This window comes from Phyllostomus hastatus, unplaced genomic scaffold, assembly GCF_019186645.2.
Source record: "Phyllostomus hastatus isolate PE091 unplaced genomic scaffold, TTU_PhHast_1.1 phas_contig_147, whole genome shotgun sequence".
Lineage (NCBI taxonomy): Eukaryota > Metazoa > Chordata > Mammalia > Chiroptera > Phyllostomidae > Phyllostomus > Phyllostomus hastatus.
The window spans coordinates 2,781,770-2,806,943 of record NW_025333603.1 but is presented as its reverse complement, the minus strand read 5'-3'; the positions used below and the strand labels follow the sequence as shown (position 1 = coordinate 2,806,943).

Below are 25,174 nucleotides of genomic sequence, written 5' to 3'. Positions count from 1 at the left end.
ATCCTTGAATCAATCATTGTAGCTTGTCAGATATGGTGCTCAGGTTGCCCTGCCTGGTTCATACCCAGACATCCCTATGAGGGGAAGAGGCCATCCCCACTGAACCATAGGAGCTATGTCTCAAGGAAAGAGGATGCCATGACCAGAAGAAATGCTGCAAAGGAAAAGCAGCAAATATCTTCTAAGGGTGCCTCCTGTGTACCTGACTACTCATCAAAGGGTCAAATGTACAAGGCCAAATAACACATGGCCCTTCCTTTCTCCACCCTTGCTTCCATATGCAAATTGTTCCTAAATTAGTGAGAAAGGTAAACAAACAAGTGGACAATCAATCACAACTTTATATGACAAGATCTAGAAAGAGAGGAATGCACAGGGAAGTGTGCAATGACAGTTAGGAGAGGCTGTCAGATGAGCTAAGCCACAGATCTTGAAAGGTGAGTAGGAACTAACAAGGTGAAAAAGGGGGGAAGGAGGTTCTTCCTAGAAAATAGGAAGACCCTAGAAATATCTTGTTCAAGCCTTTCATTTGTGCTTGGAGGCCTTATTCAATATTCCAGCTGGTGATTGTGCCACCTCTGGTTGAACATCACTTTTTATGTACACTGATTTCTTCTTTAAAAGACAGCCTTTTAGGCAGCTTTCAATTATTAGACAGTTATTCCTTATGCTGAGCTGAGACCTGCCTGCACCACTCTTGGTTGATTGATAGACAATGTGTCTGGTTCAAAATCTGATTTAGTACCGATACCGGAGCCTGCTGCAGCCAAACAAGTTTGGGGGAACCATCTGCAGTGGTGATGTCTGGGGTGAAATGAGCTGTCATGGATCCACAGCTTGTGTAAAGCAAGCACAGTGTGGACAGGATTTCCAGTGTAAAGAGACAGGTGAGTAGCATTCCAGCAGGATAACAGATGTGCTTGTCAAACTTAACATGCAAAATGCTTTCCTCGGGAGCTTGTTAAAAGGCAGACTCCTGAGCTTTTACCCTAGAAATTGTCATTCTGAAGGTTTAAGAGGGGGCCCAGAGATCTGCATTTTAAACCAAGTAATTTTGATGTAAGTTTGTAGGAAAATCTGTTGATTCATTTAGAAAAGATATAATTCACTCATTCATCCTTTTATTGACTTAACATTAATTAGGCACATATGATGTGCCAGGAAGTATGACCTGCTAGTGATACAGAGAAGAAAAAAATAATGTGCCTTACCTCAAGGTACTCCCAAGTGTTTTTGGGAGAGACACCTACAAGGAGCCAAAAATAATGTGCAGTAAACAGTGGATGGGCATTAGTACAAGATTGAGTGGGATCTGCTTTATGGAGTCAGAGAAGTCTTCAAAATGATACTTAAACTGGGACTTAGAAAATGAAAAAAGAGTTTCTAGGAAAAAGAATGTGCAAAAGCACAGGGATTTAGGGATATCAGTTCAAATAATTGCAGGTCAGGCCCTTGAGAAGAGAGGCAGGCGGTGGGCCAAGCAGGTAACCAGGGGCCAGACTATAGCATTTTGAAGAGAAATGGGGAGCCACTGCAGGATATAGACCATGGGGATGACCGGGACCGTTTGTCATTTTAGAAAGATCACTGGGGCTGTAAGGTAGAGGCTAGATTTTTGAAGGGAGCCTGGATCAGGGCCTGAGCTGGGGGGCTGTGGGTGATAGACAGTGAGGCTGTAAGGAGGGCAGAGGCAGGGAGGTGAAAAAAGGATGAAATAGGTTGGAGAGAGCTGAAGGGGCATTCAGAGGTGCAACGGACTTGGCTACTATGATCAATGTGGGTCATGAGGGAGAGGGTGGGGTCTGGGAGGCTCTGGGAGCACCCACAGCCTCTCCTCTCTCAGGCCGCTGCCTGAAACGCCACCTCGTGTGTAACGGAGACCAGGACTGCTCTGATGGCTCAGACGAGGAGAACTGTGATGATGTCAGGGTCCCTGAAAATGACTGCAGCCTGTACGACCCTATTCCAGGATCTGAGAGGGCAGCTTTTGGGTGAGTTGCTGCCTTCTGGCCATATGGGGGCATGGTTTGGTTTTTCTTCAATCATGAAAATCAGTTTTGGAGACAGAAGAGGGTCTTTTTTGGAGGATCCTATGGAGTACTTCCTGTGAGGCAGCTGTCACTGTCCGTCTAAGGTGGCGTCTTCTTCTGAGTGGGCTATTAAAAAATACTGCATACCAGGTAGCTTACCAACTGCAGAAATGTATGTATTTCTCACAGTTCTGGAGGATGGAAGTCCAAGATCAGAGTGTTAGTGCGGTCAGATGAGGGCCCTCTTTCAAGTCTTGTATCCTCACATACTGGAAGGGACTAGGGAGCTCTGTGGGATCCTCTTTATAAGGGCACTAATGCCATTCATGAGAGCTACAGCTTCATGATCTAAGCACCTGCGAAGGCCCCGCCTCCTAATACCATCACAGCAGGGATTAGGGCTTTAACATAAGAAATTTGGTGGGGGGTGAGGGTGAGGACACAAACATTCAGTCCATAACAGGGGGCTTGCCCAGTCCTGCCTACATGACACACTTGTTTTCCATTTTCCCCTCCCTGTCTACCTGGGTGTCCTCCTCTCCTTTCTCCTCTGCCCACTCTGCCGCCCACTCCTCTCACACAAATTCTATTGCCAAGGCCCATCCAAGAAGCAATGTTTTCCACAAATGCTCCCCTGATGTCTCAAGAGGATAGCTCTCCTCTGACCCAAGTGCACTCCCCAGGAGCACTGTTCACATTCTGCTTTGGGCTGTAGTTGCCAGTACAACCAGGACTAACAGGATGACACAGTGCTAAGAAAATGGATTTGGGGTGATGCGAGAGGGGCTCAACTCTCTACCAGTGCTTTCTCACACCTCCTGGCCGTAATGTCTTCATCTGTTGAGATTCAGTCAGCCTTGACTCCAACTTTATCATGTGCATTCTGCTCAGGGCCAGTTCCTTGAATGCATCCCACTATTTTGTTCTGAAACTTAATAAATTTAACTCCTTCATTCTGAGATGTCCTTCCCCATGTTTCCAACCTGCCTAATTTCTTTCTTTCTTTTTAAAAATATTTTATTTATTTATTTTAGACAGAGGAGAAGGAAGGGAGAAAGAGAAGGAGAGAAGCATCAATGTGTGGTTGCCTCTCATGTGTCCCCTACTGGGGACCTGGCCATAACCCAGGCATGTGCCCTGACTGGAAATCAAACTGGCAACATTTTGGTTTGTAGGCCAGTGCTCAATCCACTGAGCCACACCAACCAGGGTAACCTACTTTCCTACCCAGTGTTACAAACTGACTTTTGTCCCCCTGAAATTCATATCATGAAGCCCTAACCTCTGTGTGACTATATTTGGAGACACTGCCTTTAGGAGAGGTCATTCAGGCTAAGTGAGGTCATAGGGTAGGGCCATCATCTAATAGGACTCGTCCTTATCAGAGGAAGAGACCCCAGAGATCGCTCCCACAGAGAAGAGGCCCCGTGAGGATGCTGAGAAGGTGGCCACCTGCAACCCAAGAAGAGGCCTCACCACAAACCAACCCTTTCAGTGCTTTGATCTTGGGCTTCCAACCTCCTGAATTGTGAGAAAACAAATGTTTATTCTTTGAGTCCCCCATTTTGTAGTATTTTATACAGCCTGAGCTAACAAAGACACCGAGGCATCACTTCTTCCACATACTCTTCTGGCTTAGTCCCCTCCCATTGCTCCCAGAGTCCTTTGTGTGTCCTGCTCTTCCAGCACTTATCCAACAGGACTGGGACATCTGTTACAATGTCCTCCTGCCTCTAAAAATAACTCTCAACACCTCTGCTTCTCCAGCACCTGCCTCATAGTGACACTCGGTATTATTAGTTTGCTGGCACTTTGCATTTGTCTGGGATCTTGTCCCTTAACTTGAACATAAACTTTTTTTTTTTTTACCGCGTGAGCCCTGATGTCAGAGCTTTTCCCATAATAGCCTCTCACTGAGTATTGGTTGAATCAGAACAAATCAATATGATTAACTTGATCTTCACAGATGTGGAAATGGGGAAATGTAGTAATCATCACAAAGTGACCGGCCATGTTGCAGCCCATTCAGGGTCAGGGCAGGGTGCTGTGAAATGCAGCTCTTGTTCATTATGGTCTAATTGCCCTAATGCCACGGCCCACCCACCAGATAGGGTAGAATCCTATAAGTGCATGTAGGCACACACTCATGAAAGGACTATAAAATTCCATTTTCTTTCAGACTAATAATATTAGTTTGTTCAGGCTGCCGTAAAGTGCCACGCACTGGGTGGCTTAAGCAACAGAAATTTATTTTCTCACAGGTTTGGAGTCTAAAAGTCTGTGATCAGGTGTCGGCAGCGTTGTTTTCTCTGAGGCCCCTCTCTTGGCTTGTAGATATTCTCTGCGTGTCCACATGGTCTTCCCTCTGTATATGTCTGGGTCCAATTTTCCTCTTTTTATTAGATTATAGCCCTCTCTACTGACCTCATTTTAACTTAATTACTTCTGTAAAGACTCTACCACCAAAATGCAGTCAAGTTCTGAGGTTTTGGGGGGTCAGGATTTCAACATATGAATGTTAGGGGGGAATGCAATTCAGCTCTTTACACCAATAAAACGTGGTTAATGTAGATTTTGAAAGTGTCTGTAGGGTAAGGAGAAAAATATAAAATATTGAGATTTGACTTGAAAAATAATTACCTTCTTATTGGCAGAAAGATCACAGACCACGATCTGGTCTCACATGATTCAGTCAGGAGCATTGGAAAGTCCTGAACGTACTTTGCCCACACCAGGCACTCAGACTAGTGGCATGGCTCCTCCCCCGCTCCCAACAGCTGGCATCTTGATGGTTTTTCTGTTCAAGATCTTAGATGCCTTCCCTGATATTTTTCTAATTGAAGCCTTTCCTAGATTTTAATTTTTATTTATTGTTACAGAAGTCACACATGTTTGAGGTAACAACTGAAAGTTTTCCTTTACCCTCCCTGGCCTGCACCCTCCCAATCACCCTCTCTCACTGCCCTCTGTAGAGCTGGCCCCTGTTAATGGTGTGGGGTAGGTATGTCAAGGTCATGCAAAAATGCACTGACAATACACACTGTTTGGAAAATACACCTGTAACATGCTTTGTGCATTCTAGACATAAGTATGGTTTACATGAATGTAATCATATCATATATAGTCTACAACTTTCCTCACTTCATAACACATTTTAAAGATTTCCTCCTAGTTTTATTGTCTCTTTCTAAGTACTGTAATGTTCCATAGCAGGAAACTATGGCCTGAAGGCCAATTTCAGCCTGGTGTCTGTTTTTGGAGCATAGCTTTGCCCTACAATGGCAGCGCTGAGTAGTTGCTACAGAGACCTGCAGCCTGCAAGGCTTAAAATATTTGCTATCTGGCTCTTTGTTAAAAAATATTGTCAACTCTTCTATAGTATAATTATATGATAACTTATTTAACTACTTCCTATTGAAAGATAATTAGATTCCCCATTTTCTCTAATAAACAAGCACTGCAATGAACATCCTTAGATACATATATTTTTTAAATATTTTATTTATTTAGTTTTAGAGAGAGGAGAAGGGAGGGAGAGAGGGAGAGAAACATCAATGTGTGGTTGCTTCTAGTGCACCCTGTACTGGGGACATGGCCTGCAACCCAGGCAGGTGCCCTGACTGGAAATCAAACCTGTGACATTTTGGTTCGCAGCCCGTGCTTAATCCACTGAGCTACACCAGCCAGGGTTCATACACAGATTTTTGTATTCATGTGTGAATATTTCTGCCCAGGTTTCCAAAAAGTGGAATTTCTTGACTATGTTTTTTTCTTTTCACTGCTGCTTCTGCAACCTCATTTCCAAAATTGATGTAGGCTTAGGGGTTACAGCACAATCTTAGGGCTTATTATTCCTTTGAATTTTTGTTGGCCCTGTTAAAGGGCTTGTATTAAGCTTCAGACGGAAATATGTTCAATAGGGGAAAGATAGAAATTGTAGGGTGAAGTAAAGGGAAAAAAGCCCAGATTTGTGTCCTCCAAGAACTCTATGAAGAAAAACCTAGTTGTGATTACAAATACCTTACTTAATCTTTCTGAGCTTCAATATATGCACTTGCAAAACTGTCAGGAGGTTGAAAGCTGATGTATGCTCAATGTCTGGTAGAGTGTGTATTCAGTTCATCTGAGCTGAATACACCGCTTCCACTAATATGAAGAAAGAGATTAAGAGGGGAAGAGAAGAAGGGGGTTAACTTACATTTAATTTCTGCTGTATGACAGGCATTCTCTAACTGTCCATTGATTCCTTCCTTGAGTGGGTTTTATTCAGTTTTTACCCTGCTCATCTCACTGCCTTTGTGACTTTCTGCAGAGATAAAAACAAATATGACAAGACAGTCACTGAATGCCACTGGACCACAGAGGAGGGATGACTCTCTGTCCAAGATAATCAAAGAAGGCCATACAGAGGAGGCAACATTTGAGTTGTGTCTTTAAGGCTAAAGAGGAGTTTGAGAGACAGAAACAGGCGATCATTTATTATATAACACAAAAGGCTTTGATTGTCAGGTCTGGGAACGCTTAGCCAACTCTGAATGTTTTCGTTCAGTTAACTTTCTCTTTTAGATATTTAAAGCTATACTTCATCTGTTTGACATTATCATTGCCCAAATATGGTAAACCCATCCATAGCCTAAAATATATAGTAGTACTCAAGCAGATAGGTTTGGAATACCCCAGAGAGGGAAGCATGGGAAAATAGTTCTGGAAAGGTACTGGGCTCAGGAAAGAAAGTGTAATTGTGGAGTGACTAGTATGTGCTATCAACGTTACTTCTGTTTTACTTTGCTGCTTTCCTTTAGCTTTCACAAAAACCATGAGAGGTGGTTTTATTTATGGCTGGTGTTCAAAAGAGGAAAATGACCTTCAGGAAGATTCTAGAATGTGCCCCAAATCACACTAATAGTAAATGACAGAGTTGGAAATTAAACAGAGGTCTCCCTGACTTTCAAAGTCTGACACTCGTGCCACTGTGAAGACAACGGCCTCTCTGAGGACTACATTCTCAGTTTAGCACTCTGACTTACACCCAGTATTTCGAACCTGCTCTTATAAAAATCAGCAAATCCCTTTTCTGAAAGCACTAGCAGCAACATTTATTTAGTAGTTCATATATGCTAAAAACTCTTAGGATTCCTGTACATGTCATATATTATTCCTTTGAATTTATTCCTTTCAATTCATAAAGTTAATGTTTAACTCTATGAGGGTGGTAGTATTAACTGCTTTTTACAAATGACTAGACTGAGGCACAGAGAGGTTTGATGATTTGCCCAATGTTACACAGCTAGATGTAGCAGAGATGAGAAGCAGGACCAGACTCTCTGGATCCTGTACTTGGGCTCTTGATAATTGTGCATATCTTCCTTTCACTTACTCAGTAAGCATCTAGGGGTGTCTCCTGTGTGGAGCACTGTTCTAGATGCTAAGTGGAGCTGTCTGGCTGTTTTGATTAAAGAGAATCTAAGGGCCCAGGTCTTGCTCACTCGGTCTCCCAATGTTACCCAAAGTGACCTTGAAAGTATTTCAAGGGTTCCACAGAACACAGTTTGAGAAATCGGTGCTCAGACTTCCAGCTCTGTTTTCCAGAGAATACCTTATGCTGTCTTTGCCCTTTCAGTGCTCTCTCGCAAAAGTGTCCTGCCTTTTCAATTTAGGTATAATATCCTGACCCAGAAAGAAACTCAGAGTGTATACGATGCCACGTATTACGGGGGCCAGTGTGAGATGGTGTACAATGGGGAGTGGAGGGAACTTCGATACGACCCCGCCTGTGAGCGTCTGTACTATGGCGAGGATGAGAAGTACTTCCGAAAACCCTACAACTTCCTCATGTACCGCTTTGAAGTGAGTCTCAGCAGGGACACACACAGGCCACGGTGGGCTGAGGGCAGAAAGGAGAGGCTTGCTGGTGGAGACAGACGCCTGGCTTGGAAGACTTTGTTTCTTGTAGAGCTGGTTGGGCACTGAAGGCTCCTTTCCACCTGCCCGCTGCATGCTCAGTGCTGAAGGACACTGAGAGGCAGGGCGGGGCTGGGGAGAGATGTAAGCTACTGTGGTCACCCGCCTGCTGTGTCTTGGCTCCATTCCCAGATTGATAAAGCAAATTTGGGGCCTATTATCTGGGTTGTCAGTCAGAAGACCTCTTTCCGAGTTGTGGACCTGTTAGAATACAAGGACTTTCAGCCCTCTGTATCAGTGGGTTCTGGATCCATGGATTCAACCAAACAGAGGTCAAAAATGTTAAAAAACATAAGTGTTACATTGTTGCTGACATGTACTAGGAGGTTAGGCTATCTGTGGTGGTTGCATCTGTACAGAACACAGACAGACTTTTTTATTCTTGTCATTATTCTAAACAATACAGTATAACAACTATTTACGTAGCCTTTAAGTGGTACTGGGCATTATAAGTCATCTACAGGTGACTTAAAGTATACGGGAGATTGGATGTGTGTAGGTTACATGCAAATACTATGCCATTACACAAGGAACTTGAGCATCTGTGGATTTTGGTATCCATGGGTGTCTGGAACCATCCCCCACAGACACTGAGGGGCGAATGTATGTAAGATTGTGAGCAGTCCATTGCCCCTCCCTGGGCCCAGTTTCCTGTTGTAAAGCAGGGGCAGGGCAGGAGGTGGCTGGACAGGAAAAGTGCTTGCACACTGCTGATGAGCTGAGATTCTCTCCATTTCTAAAATTCCTTGGTGACCCAGGGCTGCACATGGCTCATGATCACCTCCAGAGGCTACTCTTGACCATTCATTTCCTCAAGTTTCACCCTCTGGGTGAGACGTCCACACAGCAAACTTCGTTCGATGGTTACCATGTGTCAATTATCCTACTTGCATACAAATTCTCCCACAGCAGCACAATGGGGTAGATGTCATCGTTTTCCCATTTTAGATGCTAAAACCCCGGAGTTTTAGAAGGATAAAGTGTCAGGCCCAAAGCTGTACTGCGGTAGGTGGCAGAGATGAGATTGAAACCCAGACCTGTCAGAACTAAGTCTGGGTGTGTGTCATTTAAAAGAGAGGATGAATCATATACATTATATCTATATACTCATACATATTATATCTATATACTTTCCCTTTATAGAGAGAGGTGGTAGAATCCTAGGACTCTAAACAATTTTCAAGGCATATTCCCCCCTCCTTCAAGTTTCTGAAGGGAAAAATATTGACACAGGATAAAGCCAGGCTTATGGAGTCTGTGTTTAAGGAGTTGGCTTCCCCAACCCACTTCCACATCTGCCATCAGGCCTAATATAAACCAAGCTGGAAGACATGGATGATGCTACTTTTCTAAACTCAAGGATGCAGGGTGTCCAACCTGCAGCCTGCAGGCTGCTCAGGGTGGCTATGAATGTGGCCCAACACAAACTCATAAATTTACTTAAAACATTATGAGGTCGTTTTGTGATTATGTGGTGCAATGTATATAATGTGTGGCACAAGACAACTCTTTTTCTTCCACTGTGGGCCAGAGATGCCAAAAGGTTGGACACCCCTGGAACTTAGGACCTATGTATCAGGCAAGACAGGACAAGAATCCTGGAAACACAGAATTCTGAAATCTCAGTGCTTTAAAGCAACAGTGCCCTACTCATGCTATTTGTCCATACAAAGGTGGAAAGGAAAATCCCATGCACTATTTATTTGTTTGTCATTATTCTAAACAATACAGTATAACAACTATTTACGTAGCCTTTAAGTGAACCACTCACTCGGTCTTAGCCCTTGCTTCCTTGGCTCAAGCAAGGCACAAGACCATGCCTCAGTTCAAGCTGGCAGAGAAGTGCAACCCTACTGTGTACCAGGAATGAAATAACTAAACATTTGTGGGCAGAATGATCGTCATTTGCCTGGCTTCCTTTGCCCCTTTTCACCCCAGTCCATGCCCAGACAAGGCTTTCTGTATCTTCCCGTAGCAGAGTCCACTGGCATTCTCCACAGGAAGGGTTATTAAAGAAATCCATGCTCAAAACAGTATAGCATTTTACCAGAATTGTGTGTATGTGTGTTTACATAAATATTTTAGCAGTACCACTAAACAATTACTAAACACTGCTTATTTTCTGTATCTTAGTATTAATCTGATGCACCAGTTAGCCTTTTAAAAGACTTATTTCTAATAACTTGAAATTCTGTAGATATTTTTCAAAGCAAAGATTTAAATATTATGTGTGAATTGGAATATAACTCTATGTGCACACACCTAAAATCCATTTCTTTCTTTACAGGCCCTGGCAGACAGTAGTTTCTCCTCAGAGATGTATGGGGATACAAATGAACTTTTTAGTAAACTGAAAAATGACCTGTTTGTGTCAGGTGGGTTGACCGTTGGTGTGGGCCTTGCAGGCATCCCACTCACACTGGATGTAGGTGGGTCTGGATCGTACGCCTCTTCGTTCTTGAAGGAGTTAAGCAAGTACAATGAGAAGGTATTAAATATAATGCCTGTGTCACACAGTATTCCATTATGTGTACCAAACACGTATAACTATAATTGTATTAAAAAGTACAGTAGTAATTGAACCTTCATTTGCTTGTGTAATTTGAAATGTCTGATCAGTGGTAATCACGTTTATTTTTCTTATTATGTTTTTGCACACAGAATCATTACAAAGGGAATAAATTGAATGACGAGACTAGAACCTTTTTCACTTCACCCATCTTTTTTCCTGGTTACCTGGAGCATATGGTGAAATACCTAGAATGGTATTGTATTAAAGAGAAGTAGCCAGGGCCTCTAAACTAGACTTGGGAGAATTCTAAAGCAAGCCCTACTGTTCCAAATAGATCAGAGGGCTGGTATGCTGAATCAGTTTTTAACTTATTCATCAAACATTCACTACTAACCGTCTATTATCCCGAGGGCCAGGCAATGCTTCTTTGAAGAAAAAACACCTACCTAGACTGAGATTTAAAGCCTAGTTCAAGTTTTCCAGATGAAGGGAGGCAGAAGTTAACAGTAGGGTGTTCTAGGCTTGGGAAACAGCAGGGTCAAAGGTCTGGAGATGACAGAATGCCTCACAAACTTGGGATTGAAAGTACTTCAGCTGGCTGAAGCACAGAGTAGGAAGGAAAAATAGGGGGTGATGGGGATGGAGAGGCAATCAGCAGCCAGAGAAATATTTACTGAACTGGTCAGAAATTTACAAAAATGTCTCAATAACATTGATTCCAGGACTGTGGATTCTGTTGGGAATCTAAAAATTATTTTGAATGATGAAAATATGGTTATAAAAATGAATTTATCAAATATTAATTACATTCTGTAGCTTTGCCATAAATTAGCCATTGATCCAAGGGGAAAGTATCATTTGTTATCTGGCTGTCACGTATGGATATGGACTTTTCTAAAAGCAGGTGACCTCTTCAAACTTTCTGTATCACTTCAGATCAAGGTTTACATTACCCAAAAGTAATGCCATGCATGACCCTCTTGCTCTTAAACCAATTCAACAATACCCTGGTCCTGGCTTCTTATTCTTCTTCTTATTATATCAGGCTCCTGCTTTCTTTATTACTTAACAGTACAAGATCATTACTAACTAGAATGTAGGTTGCATGAGGACAGGGGCCTCTCTCAGTCAAGAGTATGTCCACTGTACCTAGCATAGTACACATAAGTATAGGGACTTTTGAGTATCTGTTTAATAAATTAAACAAATAAATAATCTTGGCTTTTGAAAATATTTCTAAGCATAATTTTTATTCACTACCTAATACTTGTGTAGGAGGTTGCATAACACAATGCTTTAATTAGGGCAGGGAGATATGTGGAGATGAGAATGGACCAGGGGGAGTATAGAGGTGAGGAGCTCAGTGAAGCACATTATAGTAAGTAGCCCAGGTGAGTGCTGATGAGGACTTGACCTGGACAGGGCAGTGGGAACAGAGATGAAGTCATGGTGTCTAATATGTGTGTGTGAAATACACTAACACTCCATTACATGTATATTTATGCTCATATATTTATATGTAAATGTATATATTTCTCATAGCTGCTAAATGCAGACCTTTTGCATTATCTCATATGATAAAATGTATACTCTCTACTCTCTTTGTTCTTTTCCCTCATTCCATGGCTGGTGTTGCTTTTGGCAGAAATACAGCTTCATGAGAATTTCCACAAAGGTACAGACTGCTCATTTTAAGATGAGGAGGGACAATATTGTGCTAGATGAAGGAATGATGCTGTCGCTAATGGAGCTTCCGGAGCAGTACAATTACGGCATGTATGCCAAGTTCATCAATGACTATGGCACCCATTACATAACATCTGGATCGATGGGCGGCACTTATGAGTATTTCCTGGTGATTGACAGAACAAAAATGGAATCATCTAGTAAGTGGAAGGTTTATGCACACAGTGGTCGGTGCCTGCACCAGAGCATGGTTTGCACTTTTTGGAGCACTGACTACGAGCCGTGCACGGTCTTGTTTACTACTCGTGACAACCCTGTGAGGTGTCATTAGTATCATTTTCAGGGGATTGAAGTCCAGAGGGTGAAATGACTTACTAATTAAGCTCTACAAATGTGATTTTAACTCATACTTGTCTGGCTGCCTAAAATTATTTCTATTTCACCATGGTTACCTCTTTAGTAATAAAGAAGTAATTTTATTATTCAAAACATCAAAATTTATTTTTAATGTAGATTCTTGATTAATGGAACTGCCATACCCATCAGTGATGTCAGAAAACTGGAGTCACCCCGATTCCTCCCTCTCCTTCCCCCATGTAGACCTCTAAGACCCCTAAGTCCTCTCTCTTGAATAGCTCTGGTCCATCTGCTGTTCTCCACATGCACCCTTACAGTGGGAGGCCGGGCTCTCATCTTTCACTCATGACTGTATCGGCTCCAATCCATTCTCGACTATTACCACCAGAAGAATCTTTCTACCTCACAGATATGATGTTACCACTTTCTTGCCTAATACCCTGAATGGCTAACAATAAAATCTAAACTTCTTAGCCTGAGACCATCATAGTCTCACCCCAAACTGCTACAATAGTGTTTCTCAAAGTGTGGACTCTAGCTGGCAGCATCAGCCTGACCAGGGAACCTGTTAGATATGCAAAACCTCAGACTCCTACCCCAAAGCTACCAAATTAGGAGCTCTGGGAGTGGACACAGCAGTCAGTGTTATGACAAGCCCTCAGGAGATTCTGATGCTCATGAATTTAAGAACCACTGAACTAATCAATGAATGAGTAGAAGGGGGAGAGATCTACCCATATTTCAAAACCAAGGTCAAATTACCAGTTTCAAGGAGTTTTCCTGAGTGCATTAGCCCAGGCTGGCCACTTCTTTTCTTCAACAAATTCTTACTAATTCTACACTGCGTAGTCTTTAAAAACCAATTTTCCAAATGTTTAATATTTTTTCCTCATCTAGATTCAAGATCTTTAAAAGCAAGTATCATGTCTCATGCTTTTCTGTCTCTTTAATACTCAACACAGGGCTTAGTATCTAGTGAGTGTGTAAAACAAGGCATGGAGTTTGAAAGGGGCATTCATTTGGATTCCTGGCTAGGGTCTCTCATTAGTTAAGCCATGTATCCATATATTCATTCTTTCATAAATCACTTATCTATTGAGTATTTATTATATGTTCATGCTAGGGATACAATGGTGAGCAAATCTAAGTATGTTTCCCACCCTCTTGTAGCATAGTAGTCTTCAAACTGCAGGGTGCAACCCCACAGTAGGTCTTGTAATCAATGTATGAATCACAAATGACATGTTGAACAACAAAGGATAGAACAGAAAATATTGTAGTAGATTATAGGCAGTGAAGGTAAGTTATTGCCTCAAGAAAGTTTTGCCAGTTAAATATAGATGTGTATACGTGTACAAAGTCATGATACAAAATAAACAATTTAGTATGGATCGATGTAAAAAAGAGTTTGACAAACCTAATTCAAGTGGCTCTTTTTAGAATAATTCAGAAACATGAGAAAGGAAAAAGAGCTAACGTGTATTGAGTACCTATTAGATCCTAGGTGCTTTTGTGTATATTCTCATTTAATTTTTTGGACAACACTTGGAGGTTGTTGTTGTGACAGTTTTAGCCCTGAGCAATGCTGAGGCTCCTCAGGGAGGTTAATTACTTTGCCCAGGGCTGCAGGAATCTGGCATCAGAGCCCTTGGACCCATGGTCTTTCCACCATGTGGTCATGGTTAAGCCTTTCATTCCGGCTCAGGCTCCTGTCTTTGGTGTTGAATTCCTAATTAATTGCCCGGTGTATCTTGTGGTCCCTCCTCTTTAAAATCTGTGAGGCAGAAATGGGCTTTCAGTGTGGTTAATATTCAAAAGGAGCCCACCAACAAATTGTCCCAGGGATAATTACCTCAGCTCTGTTTATAGAAAACCATATGTCGATAATAGCACAATTTGCTATTTGCGAAGAGCTGATTTTCTATAAATCTGGAAAGTTAGTGTTGCTTTTCTATAAATATGGAAATGTGCTAATCATCACCTCATCTGCTGGAGACCGCTAATAAATCAGAATGTCATTTACATATTAACCTACCAAGAACAAAGACATCTACCTTCTTTCCCTTTGACAAATGGAATCACGCACATCTTCTCTCCATGTTTGATGTTTGTCTAGTTTCGCTTTGTCTCTCGCTCATCCCCTCTCTCTCTCACTCCATTTCTTTCTCAGTGCTTTGCTCTTTCTCTCAACCTATTTCTCTGTCTTTCCTCTGTGTCAATGTCTTTTTCTCTCTGTGTACCTTTAATCTATATGACTTTAATAATATTTATAGTCTACTGAGTCCTTATTTCTAAGGAAATCCTTGTGAGGTATATACATTCATGCTCTCAAAGAGCTGGGCTTGGTATGGAAGGATTTTAAGTGAACACATTGGCTGATTTGCTCTCAGGGGATCTTTGGCCCTTGGGTTTGCCTCAGATCCTCTCTGGGTTTGTCCCAGACAATGCACAAAGCTGTAGCTCTAATGTGTTCTTTAGATAAAATGCTTCTCCCTCAAAAGACAGCATGAAACCATGCATCAAAAATCTCGTGAAGTCTTGGATGTTGGGGAGGTGATGTTAGACTTCAGTGGGATCTCAGTTTCCTCAATATCTGTGGCTGACAGCTTTCTACCTTCTGTAGGAACCAGGATAGCTTTGGGCTTGAATTTCTGGATTTTTACTTTTTTCCTCTTCTTCATCCCTCTTCAGAGATCTTACTATTTGTCTTTGTATCAGGTTATGACAAAGGGAACAGTTTATTCACTAGTCTGTCTTCTCTGGAGTCTGGCCCAGTCACAGAGGCCCTGTCTTCTCTGGAGTCTGGCCCAGTTCTCCTATAGTTTTGTTTCTTTATACATTCATTCTTTCAACCATGTTTATTGAATTTTTATTATGTCAAGCGAACAACATCAATATGGTCCCTGTCCTTGCAAAGCTCATGATCTAGTATAGGAAACAAAATAAACAGCCCATAATCTAGATGTCATCTTGGTTCCTCCTTTACTCCCTGCTCCTCTTCAGTAACATCTGTTGACTTTACTTTTAAAACACATGTGGCAACTGTCCTCCCCCCTTTATTACCATCTAGCTAGTCTAAGCTAGCCTATTTCTCACCTGGACACTGCTAGAGTATGGTGGACCTCCTTCTTACCTCCCTCCCTCCCTCCTTCCCTCCCTTCCTTCCTTCCTTCCTTCCTTTTTACCCTCTTTACTTTCTTCCTTCTTTTCTTCCCTTGCTGGTGTCATCATTCTTGTTCCTTTACATTCTAACATACCAAGCTTACTTTAGCCTACAATTGGATATTAGCTGTCTTCTCTGTCTGGGCTACCCTTTTTCCCTCTGATGTTTGAATAGCTGTATTCTCATCACTTGGATATCAATCTAAATGTCACCTTCTCAGAGAGGCCTTTCCTGATCATGTAGTCTTTGCTATAGAACTCTATTTGAATTCTCCAAAAATCACTATTTATTCAATAGTTACCATTGCTTATTGTCAATCCCCTCTTTCTAGAAAGCACATTTCATGAGAGCAGAGACCTCATCTCTTTTGTTCATCACTATATATTCATCTCCTATAATAGTGCACATCATAGTATGGCCTCAATAACTTTTATTGAGTGAATGAATCAATATGCAGCTGTAGATTGCAAAAAAAAAGCCATGTAGGAAATGAACAGGTTGTAGAAATAGACATTAACTGCTGAGGGAGGGGCACGGGGAGGAGATGCTTACATAGCTTAGGAGGATCTGGGAGAGTGTGAGGAGGTGATATTCAAAGTGGGATGAGGTCCAAGGGTTAAGCAAGAGACACCAAAGGCAACAAAGGAGGTATCCTGAGCACAGTGGACAGCCTAAACCAAAGGAAGGAATGTGTGGCTGAACCTTGTGGATAAGGGGAAATGCCAGGAGCTGAGGTTGCAAGAAACCTAGATGTGCCTCAGAGGGTCTTGCTGGTGTTGGGAAGAAGTATGGACCACATCTGCTGTGTGATGAAAGCCATTGCAGTTACCAGCAGAGCAGAGCTTGAGCCCATGCATGTACCAGCAGGTCATTCCGCTGCTATGCAGAGCACAGATTAGATGGGGTGACAGTGGACTCGGGAAGGAAAGCTAGAAGCCTCTTGCTGATGTCCAGGTGAGGAATAAACAATGGAGAGGAAAGACTCTGATAGAATTAGGATAGATTTTGAAAGGAGAATTTAGACAATTTGTAGATGGTTTTGGTGTGGATTGTGAGGAGTAAATTACTCCTTTCTCTAAATTATATTTCCTCTATACATGCATATACATACACACATGTGCATGCATGCACACAGATGCACACACATTGGGGTGAGAATATGATGTGTTTGTGTGCAGGTGCCAGCTTCCTGGTAGAGATACCCTGCAGGCTTCAGAATGATGGCCACAGCAGGGTTGCTGCAGCCAAGAGAAGACTCCAGAATATATATTTTAGAAATGTGTACATTATGCCAATTTCAATTACCTATTTGTCTCTTCTGCTGGACAGTGAACTTCCACATGCAAGTTCTATGCTTATTCTGGTATTTTTGCACCTAGCTAGGACTGGGCCCATGGTGAGTAAATCATGAATATTTGTTAGCTGATTTAAATTAATCCCACTTCTCAGACTACTAATTCTCTGTCATTTTGTTCGACTGTTTTCTCCTCCTCCACCTTATGCTTACGTGTGGGCATCCTCCACCTCTCCCCTTCATGTGAGTGACCCCATGTTCCCATTTCAATCCCTGCCCACATTCCAAATGCCTGAGGGTGTCTCTACTAGGGAGCTGAGACTTCCAGGCTCTCACATCATATCCTTCTCACCCCCACCCCCACTGTGCTCCTCTCCCAGAGTTCTTTCTCTGTCAGAAACGTCACCAGCCGCCCCCCCCTCATTTACTGGATAGAGAGAAGTGGAAAAATAATCGACAATCTACTACATGCTAAGCTCCATATTAATCTTTCCATAATTGATATGCCTTCATACCAATCTTTTCATTTAATCCTTTTAAAACTTTTTCCAGTTTTACTGAGCTATAAGTGACAAGATTATACATAACTGTAAAGACAAATTAAAGATTATATATTAACCGACAAGACAAATATAACTATAAGATTATTACAGTATATAACATGACAATTTGATGTGTGTATATATTGTGAAATGACATCCACCACTTCACATATATGTATCTACCTTTTTTTTGGTGAGAACATTAAAGTTCTATTTTCTTAGCTCATTTCAGTTGCACAACACAGTGCTCTCAACTGTGCTCCCCATGCTGTACATTAGATCCTCAGACCGTGCCCACCTTATAGCCAAGAGCATGTGCCCTCCTACCAGCCTCTGCCCCCAGCTCCTGGCAACCACTTTTCTACTCTCAGTTTCTATGAGTCTGACTTTTTCAGGGGGTGTGGTTGGCGGGGGGGGGGGGGGGGTTCCACATGTAAGTGATACCATGCAGTGTTTGTCTTTCTCTATTTGGCTTATTTCCCATAGTGTAATGCCCTCCACATTGTCACAGATGGCAAGATTTCCTTATTTTTAAGGATAAATAATATTCCACTGTATATCTATACTGCATTTTCTTTATCCATTCATCTGTCGATTTAGGGTGTTTCTGTAGTAGCTTGGCTATTGCGAATAATGCTGCTACAAATGTGAGAGTGCAGATATCTTTTTGAAATGATTTCGTTTCCTTTGGATATATACCCCGCAGTTGGTTAGCTGGGTCATATGATAGTTCTATTTTTAATTTCTTGAGGAGCCTCCACACTGTTTTCCATAGTGGCTGTACCAGTTTATATTTCCACCAACAGGGGGCATAAGTATTCCCTTTCTCTACATCCTTGCCAACATTTGTGACCACTTATCTTTTTGATAATAGATGTCTTAACAGGTGTGAGGTGATATTTCACTGCGGTTTTGATTTGTTTCCCTGATGATTTATGACGTTGAGCACCTTGTCATGTACACGTTGGCCACTTGTACATCTTCTTACTTAATCTTCCTATGATTTTGTGTGAGATGATAGGTTTTCTTCCTTCTATGGATGAAGGAACCAAGGCTGGAAAGTCCTGTCACTAGCAAATGAAACACACATGTGGTGGTCTGAGTTATGGTCCAGGCTTCTTTCCTTTTTTATCCCAGCTGCTTTCGTCAGGAACCACAACCTGGAAATAACTGATTTTTCCTTCTCTCCTCCCACATGCATTGTTAGTCACTTCCTCAGTGTCCACAGCCTGTCCCTTCCTGTCCCTCCCCATAGTGACTGCTGCTCACTATGCTGTGTCATGCTTACTCTGCATGTTCCCTCTAGCCAAGCAGGCATATGCAATGAGAAAAGTATTAGAGCTTAGATGAATATTCAATAAATACTTTTGGGACAAAGATGGTGGTGGTCTGTTCGAACCATACCCCACCCTCTGCCCTTTTTTGCTAATGTAGCTAGGTCTGACATTTGTTTCACCTTCTGTGCCATTGGTCTCTCAAAATGCAACATAAAATAGAGTTTCCTATCAGTTAGAGTATCTAAATAAGTCTGTCAGGATGCCACTAACAGGAATGCTGTAATGGAAACAATGTATGAAATATAAAGTAAACTAAAAGTCCTCAAGACGCCAAAGGTTGGCGATTCTATAGTTTTTGGCCACATTAAAAGGGCTGTGCAAAGGCCTTACAGAAAATGACTTCTATGGATTTTTTTGTGTGTGTGAAGGAAACCAGTAGCATTTGGTGGCCCCATAAAAGCTAGCAGGCAGTTTGGTGGTGAAAAGAATGCTTAGTGCTTTCTTTTCTTTGCTTTTCACATAGGCTCTGCCATTTAAGTTAATATTTCACATCTCTGAATCTCATTTTTCCCATAACTAATGTATGGATAAGAGGCTACTTCAAAAGGTTATTATGAGAATTAACCAAGATGGTATTTTTAAAAGCACTGTGATAAGTAAAACACTGTTTAAACAGTAGCTACTATTACAGGTTACAGTTTTAGGCATGGTCAGAATGTAGCAAAGTCAATTTGATTGGGGTCTGCAAAATAAGAAATATGCTGGTGATGTGATAGGAAGGCACCCAGACTTTAGGGTCAGATACATCTGGGCAGGGGCCTACCGTTTAGTAGCTGCGTGACCTTGGTCAGGGCACTTACTTCTCTGAACTGCAGTTTCTTTAAGACCTAAATGGAATGACAACAAGGGTTTGAGAATAATTCCAGGTGCATTTTGCATAATAAATGTTTAAACAGATTTTTTTCCTGTTAGTACAGGATATTAGTATAGCTATATTTGGTAAAAGCATAGTTTCTGTCATGAGATGTGTGATCATAGACATGTTATTCAATGATTTTAAGTCTCAATCTCCTTGCCTGCTAAGTTGGAGATATTAATGACATTTACCTCACAGGGTGGTTATAGGGGATGTGTGAACTTATCTACAGAAAATATTTAGGGCAGACTCTAATAAGCATTCAATAAATGTCAACTCTTGAAAAAGGCTCTGAATCAGATTGCCTGGATCAAATCTTACCTCCACCATACATCACCCTTGGGACCCTTGGGCAAGTTAATTAGCCTCTCCATGACGCAGTTTCCTCCTGTTCTTCTAAATGAGGCAATGACAATACATACTTCATAGAATTGTTGGGAATGTGAAATGAATCAGTCTGTATGAGCATGTGGCCCAGTGCCTGGCATGTAGTAAGAGTTATAAAAATGTTGCCTATTATTGCTGTGCTATGTTGGTATTATTATCACCATGTTTTTTATTCCCAGCTTTCCAGTTACCTCTATAATATTAACTGTCCTCTCATCCGTAGAGTGGGGATAGTAAGATGACCTGTCTCCCAGGGGCCTGTGATTGGTCAGCTTGGAAACAGTGCTCAGATAGAAAGGAAACCATTAGCATTATGTCTGGCCTGCTGTGGCCCATGGTTCTGCTGTAGATGTGGAGCCTCAGCAATTATGCCTCCTTCCTCACCTGCCCATTTCTTTGATCAAGGTCATTCATTTCTGTTTCTAGAGCTTCATCCAGTTTTGGAGGGACTGCTCTTCCCATTTATCAAGGTCACTTTGAATTCTCATCACTATCTTTCAACGTGTTAACAACTCTGCCCAAATCTGTGCCTGCATTCCATCATCCCTCCCTAGATAGATGTTAGATAACAGTGACCCTGGGAAGGATCCTTCCAGCTAGGGCACAGTACATGCAGTCTGTCTTTAATTGTTACCTTCCAGCCAAGGCCTTTGAACCAGCTGGTCTACTACCTAACACACAGGACAGAAAAAGCCACAGGGACACAAAACCTGGCTAAAGTTTGTGCTAAGTACAGTTCTATGTTCTCTTCCTTCCCTTCCTTTCTTCATTCATTCACTCCCTCATTTATCTCTTCATGCAAAAAAGAAAATGCTTATTAAGCACTCACAACATGGTAAGTAGGCACCGTCTAGATAACAACAAGGTTCCTCTCATCGAGGGTTTATGGCAGGTAAAGATGTTCCTCTCTCCCATAATTATCTGGATTATGGTCAGGGATGATTATTACAAGGATAGCCAAATGGTTATCACCTAAAATGAATTAACAGTTTAGTTGTTTTTCATTGTAGTTAGAGTTAACAGAAATATTTGGTTTTAATAAAATGTATATACATATAATAACTCCTAATATAGGTAAAGTACAATACACTCACATCTGCTTTACTCATGTACCAGTTTAAATGTTGATCTCATCCAAAAACAGCCTTGCAGGGACACTCAGGGTAATGTTGGGCCAAGTAGTTGGACACATCCATAGCTCAAATTGGTGTATGGAAGTAACCAGCACAAGAAGGTAGGCAGGGGGGAAAGCTGTAGGAGGATGTAATTACTGTCAAGGCAGGTGTAGGAAGTTTTGCACAATGAAATATTTTATGCAAATGGTGTGACAGAGCATTCACTGAGTTCTAACTCTGTGGCAGACAGCTGCTGAATCTTTACGCACATGTCATCTCAGCCAAGCCTCTCGGCAGTGCCCTGAGCTGCATGTTGCGGCTGTCCCCACCTCACAAACGAGGTGAACCAGGAAATGGAGGGCAGAAATGATGTGTCCAAGGCGGCACCATGGGTTAGAAGCAGAGTGTGGTTTGAAATGAGGACTTCTGCTTCGCAGTTCAGTGCTGCTTCTGGTGTATCTGGATATTTTATTTCACTTATCTTCTCCTTAAAAACCATTAAACTGCTTGTGAGAGCTTTGAAAATGGTTAAATTGGGTTTTAAAGGTAATTAAGGGAGTAGTATACTCAAATTGATCCCAAAGTACACTTTTGGGTCAGTCAGACCCATTGTTTGGGAAATGCAATTGGGAGAATTGTTAAAGGTAAAACTGACCAGCTTGTGATTGTCTGTTCTGAAGCTGAGGTATAGTCAGAGATTCGGGAAAAAGCATGGTGTGCTGGCACTCGTGACATGAAAAGAGGAGCACCTCAGAAAAAGTGTCTAAGCCAGTGACATCAGGTGGTTTTAATAGCAAATGCTGCTGGGACTGCTGAGTCGAGGATTTGTCACCAGCGAGGGGCTCAGCCGGAAAGTGCTGTGATCAGTAGGAGATGTCTGTCAGAGGCAGCAGACGGGGAGCAAAGGCCTCTGGGCTGTGTATTTCCTATTCCTTCACGAGGATGAGACAAAAGCAGCCCAGATGATTAAGCTGTGTATGGAGAGTAATGGGGTGGGACAGATGTATAATTTAAATCCCTCAAATTTCTCATACTTTCCATCACATTTATATGTAAAATTGCTGTTGCTTGCTTATAATTCCCTTTCAAGAAGTTTCCCTTGTTACCCAAAGTAGGAGGTAGGAAACACTCAATCTCTGAGGAAAATCCTTCCCAGAATCTAATTTCCATCCCTCCACCCATTGGTTCAGGCATCCATCCACTCATCCAGTAAATATTCATTGAGAACCCTTGATTTCTGGGGACACACAGACCCCTGCCCTGGAGAAATGTGCAGCAAATTGGGGGCTAAGAACAATACAATGTGATAAATGCTTAAACAGAAATAAATACAGTAGAAGCACAAAGGAGGGATCAATCGCCTCATTTCCCTTCCCATTTTCTAAACTCCAAAGACATTCAAACCTGATCTTCCAAAATCAGGAGGAGTAGGAGTTTGTTTCGTGGAGAAGGGAGCTGGGGCTTTCTAAGCAGAGAGAGTTTTGTGAGAATGGCTGAGGCAGCAAGGCGAGAAGTAGGTGACAAGTGCCCAGGCTCACCCCTAGGTCAGACCCTGTTGTGGAGGGCTTGCCCCTGAGGCCAGTGCCTAAGTGAGAGCAGTCCTGTGGCTGGATTGTGGCAGGGAGTCAGGGTTGGCCCCCAGGGGGTACAGACAGGATGACAGGTTGTAGAATGGCAAGCTGCTGGAGCTCTGCAAAGGTGAGCATTAAGGAGAGAAGGGACCCTGGCACTGGACAAATGGCCAGCATTCAAGTGAACATGCTCAGGCCCTGCCTAGCCCTTCAGTCCCACTGCTCCCTTGAGCTTCCTATACTGAGCTACTTTCTGGTTCTTCAACTTAATCATACTCACTTTCTCCTTGTGGCTTTACAGAAAGGAACCTGCTGTTCCTTCTACCTGGAACTATGTTCTTTTCCCCTCCTCGTCTCCTGTTCATCTGGCTAGTGATTACTTATACTTGATCTCTTGGCAGATATGACTCTTCCAGGCAGTCTTTCTATCTCCTGAGTTCTAGGTGGGGAGTCAGTCTTAGTGCACTGGGACTTCACTCTATGCATCATACTATTGCAACTGCCTGTTTCCATCACACATCTTGTTAATGGCATGTCCCACAGTTTTGCCCCGAGGCTGAGGCTGCCCACAGTGAAGGCTCAATGTCTTTCTAGCGGGGATGGTTCAGAATCCAAGCCCATGTATGTTGGACATCCTCTGGTGCTTTCCTGCAGAGTCAAGGATGGATTCTTAAAAAGTCTGAACTAGATGGGACAGTGGTGTGAGCAGGAGCCTGATTGTGAATGGTCTTATATTTACAGCTAAGCAGCCTGAGCTGGCCCAGAAGGTCTTTTGCTATGCCTGCTAACCAACCAGTCACCCTGAACAGACAGATACTAGATTCTAACAGGCTCCAGGCTTTATCCCCAGTTACCATGACAACCAGGCTTCACAGTGATGGATGGTATTGATTGACTGACAGGCTCCTGGTGTCTTGGCTCTGTCCCCACTCCCCTTAAGTCATTTGCATACACATGGAATTGAGAGATACTCAGTACCATCCTTCTGATTTTGTCTTGATTTTGAATTCTCACCTCTATCACTGAAAACAGGCTCAGTCTTAAAGGAGAAAAAGTGCAATGATATCAGAACTACTCCCAGAGCTACCCTTAGTTCTCCCTCCCATAGGTCATGCAATGTGTCGTGGAGAAAGTGGGCACTGAATTTCATTTAATAGCAGCCTTACTATTTACTTATTGTATACTTTTGGGCAAGTGACTGAAACTATCTAAGCCTCTATTCATTAATTTGTAAAATGGGAATAATTGTACCTGTTTGTGGAGTGGCATGTGACCACTAGATAAGAGAATACATGGAAAAGCTTTACCTAGCACATAATGATGCTTATCAAATGTGGGTGTTCCCTGGCCTGTTGGAAACTGCCTGCCTGGTTTCAGGAGCTGCAACTCCCCTATGGCTAAGGCTGAGTGAGAGACCTCCAGACCAGAAGCCACTAAGGAGACAAAGCTTATCTTCCTGGCAGGAGCACCACTTCTGCTCCTTAACTGGCTCCTAAAGCTTGATCAGTTAACCAATGATGGGTAAGATTCCCCAAAGGGGAGAACCACCTAAGACAGACATGATCATGTGGGAAGGCCCTCAAGGAAGAACTTGGGGGACTGTGGAAAAAGGGGGTGATTGCCCCTTGCCCCTCGGCTTTGACAAAGCCTGAGTCCTCATTCTGCCTGTGAGGAGTCTCCAGTCTCTCAGCTGCCTTGTCTCCTCTGCTTGACTCAAATCTGTAACAATGACAAGGGGCAGTGCAACCCTGTGCTGGAAAATGGTGGGCTTCCTGGGGTGATTAGGCCTGAGAAAGGCTATATAAAATCCTGCGAAGGCGGCTTTGCTGAGGATGCTCTTATTAGATTATAAAGGCCCGGGCAGGAAATGAGTTCAGTCCCTTAAGTTTTGTAGCATTTTTAGGCGATAGACCCCGACTCAGTGTGAACCCTATTAATTCTTTGAACATTATCTATTGTTTGATCCTCACTGCCAGACAATGGTTAATAAGCTGTATCTGTGTTTCTACCCAAAAAACCTAATAAAAGCCTGTTCAGGCAGGGGAGTGGCATGCTCCCCTCTTTAGAGAGTTGCTAGGCCACTCAGAGGCACCCTCCCCTTGAGAGGGTAGCCGTGCCATCCCTTTTCCTCCACAGGATGTGGTAGTCTGTGAATTTCTCTTGTGTCTTGTCCATCCACAGTGCTGGAGATACTGCTGGCTGGTATTTGCGTCACTGGCCCTTCTTCACTTACTTATGGCTCAAGAGCTCGTACTGCAAAAACGAACTCCTCAACCTCCCTTCCTCTCTCATTTTCCAGATTCAGAGTCTGGAATGAAGAACCCAATCTCTATATGCTGCAGCATTTGTAGCAATGGTAATAA

At 42.5% G+C, this 25,174-nt stretch overlaps 1 protein-coding gene across 2 annotated transcripts in view; it reads left to right on the top strand.

Annotated features, from left to right (window-relative positions):
• The window catches only part of C8A (complement C8 alpha chain), a 56,218-nt gene that overhangs the window by 12,733 nt on the left and 18,311 nt on the right, over positions 1 to 25,174 (top strand). For both annotated transcript variants that reach the window (XM_045858755.1, XM_045858748.1), the window contains exons 3-7: positions 743 to 887; positions 1,844 to 1,991; positions 7,688 to 7,877; positions 10,279 to 10,479; positions 12,149 to 12,389. In XM_045858755.1, the coding sequence (XP_045714711.1) occupies positions 743 to 887; positions 1,844 to 1,991; positions 7,688 to 7,877; positions 10,279 to 10,479; positions 12,149 to 12,389 (925 nt within the window). The remainder of the gene's footprint in view (positions 1 to 742; positions 888 to 1,843; positions 1,992 to 7,687; positions 7,878 to 10,278; positions 10,480 to 12,148; positions 12,390 to 25,174) is intronic.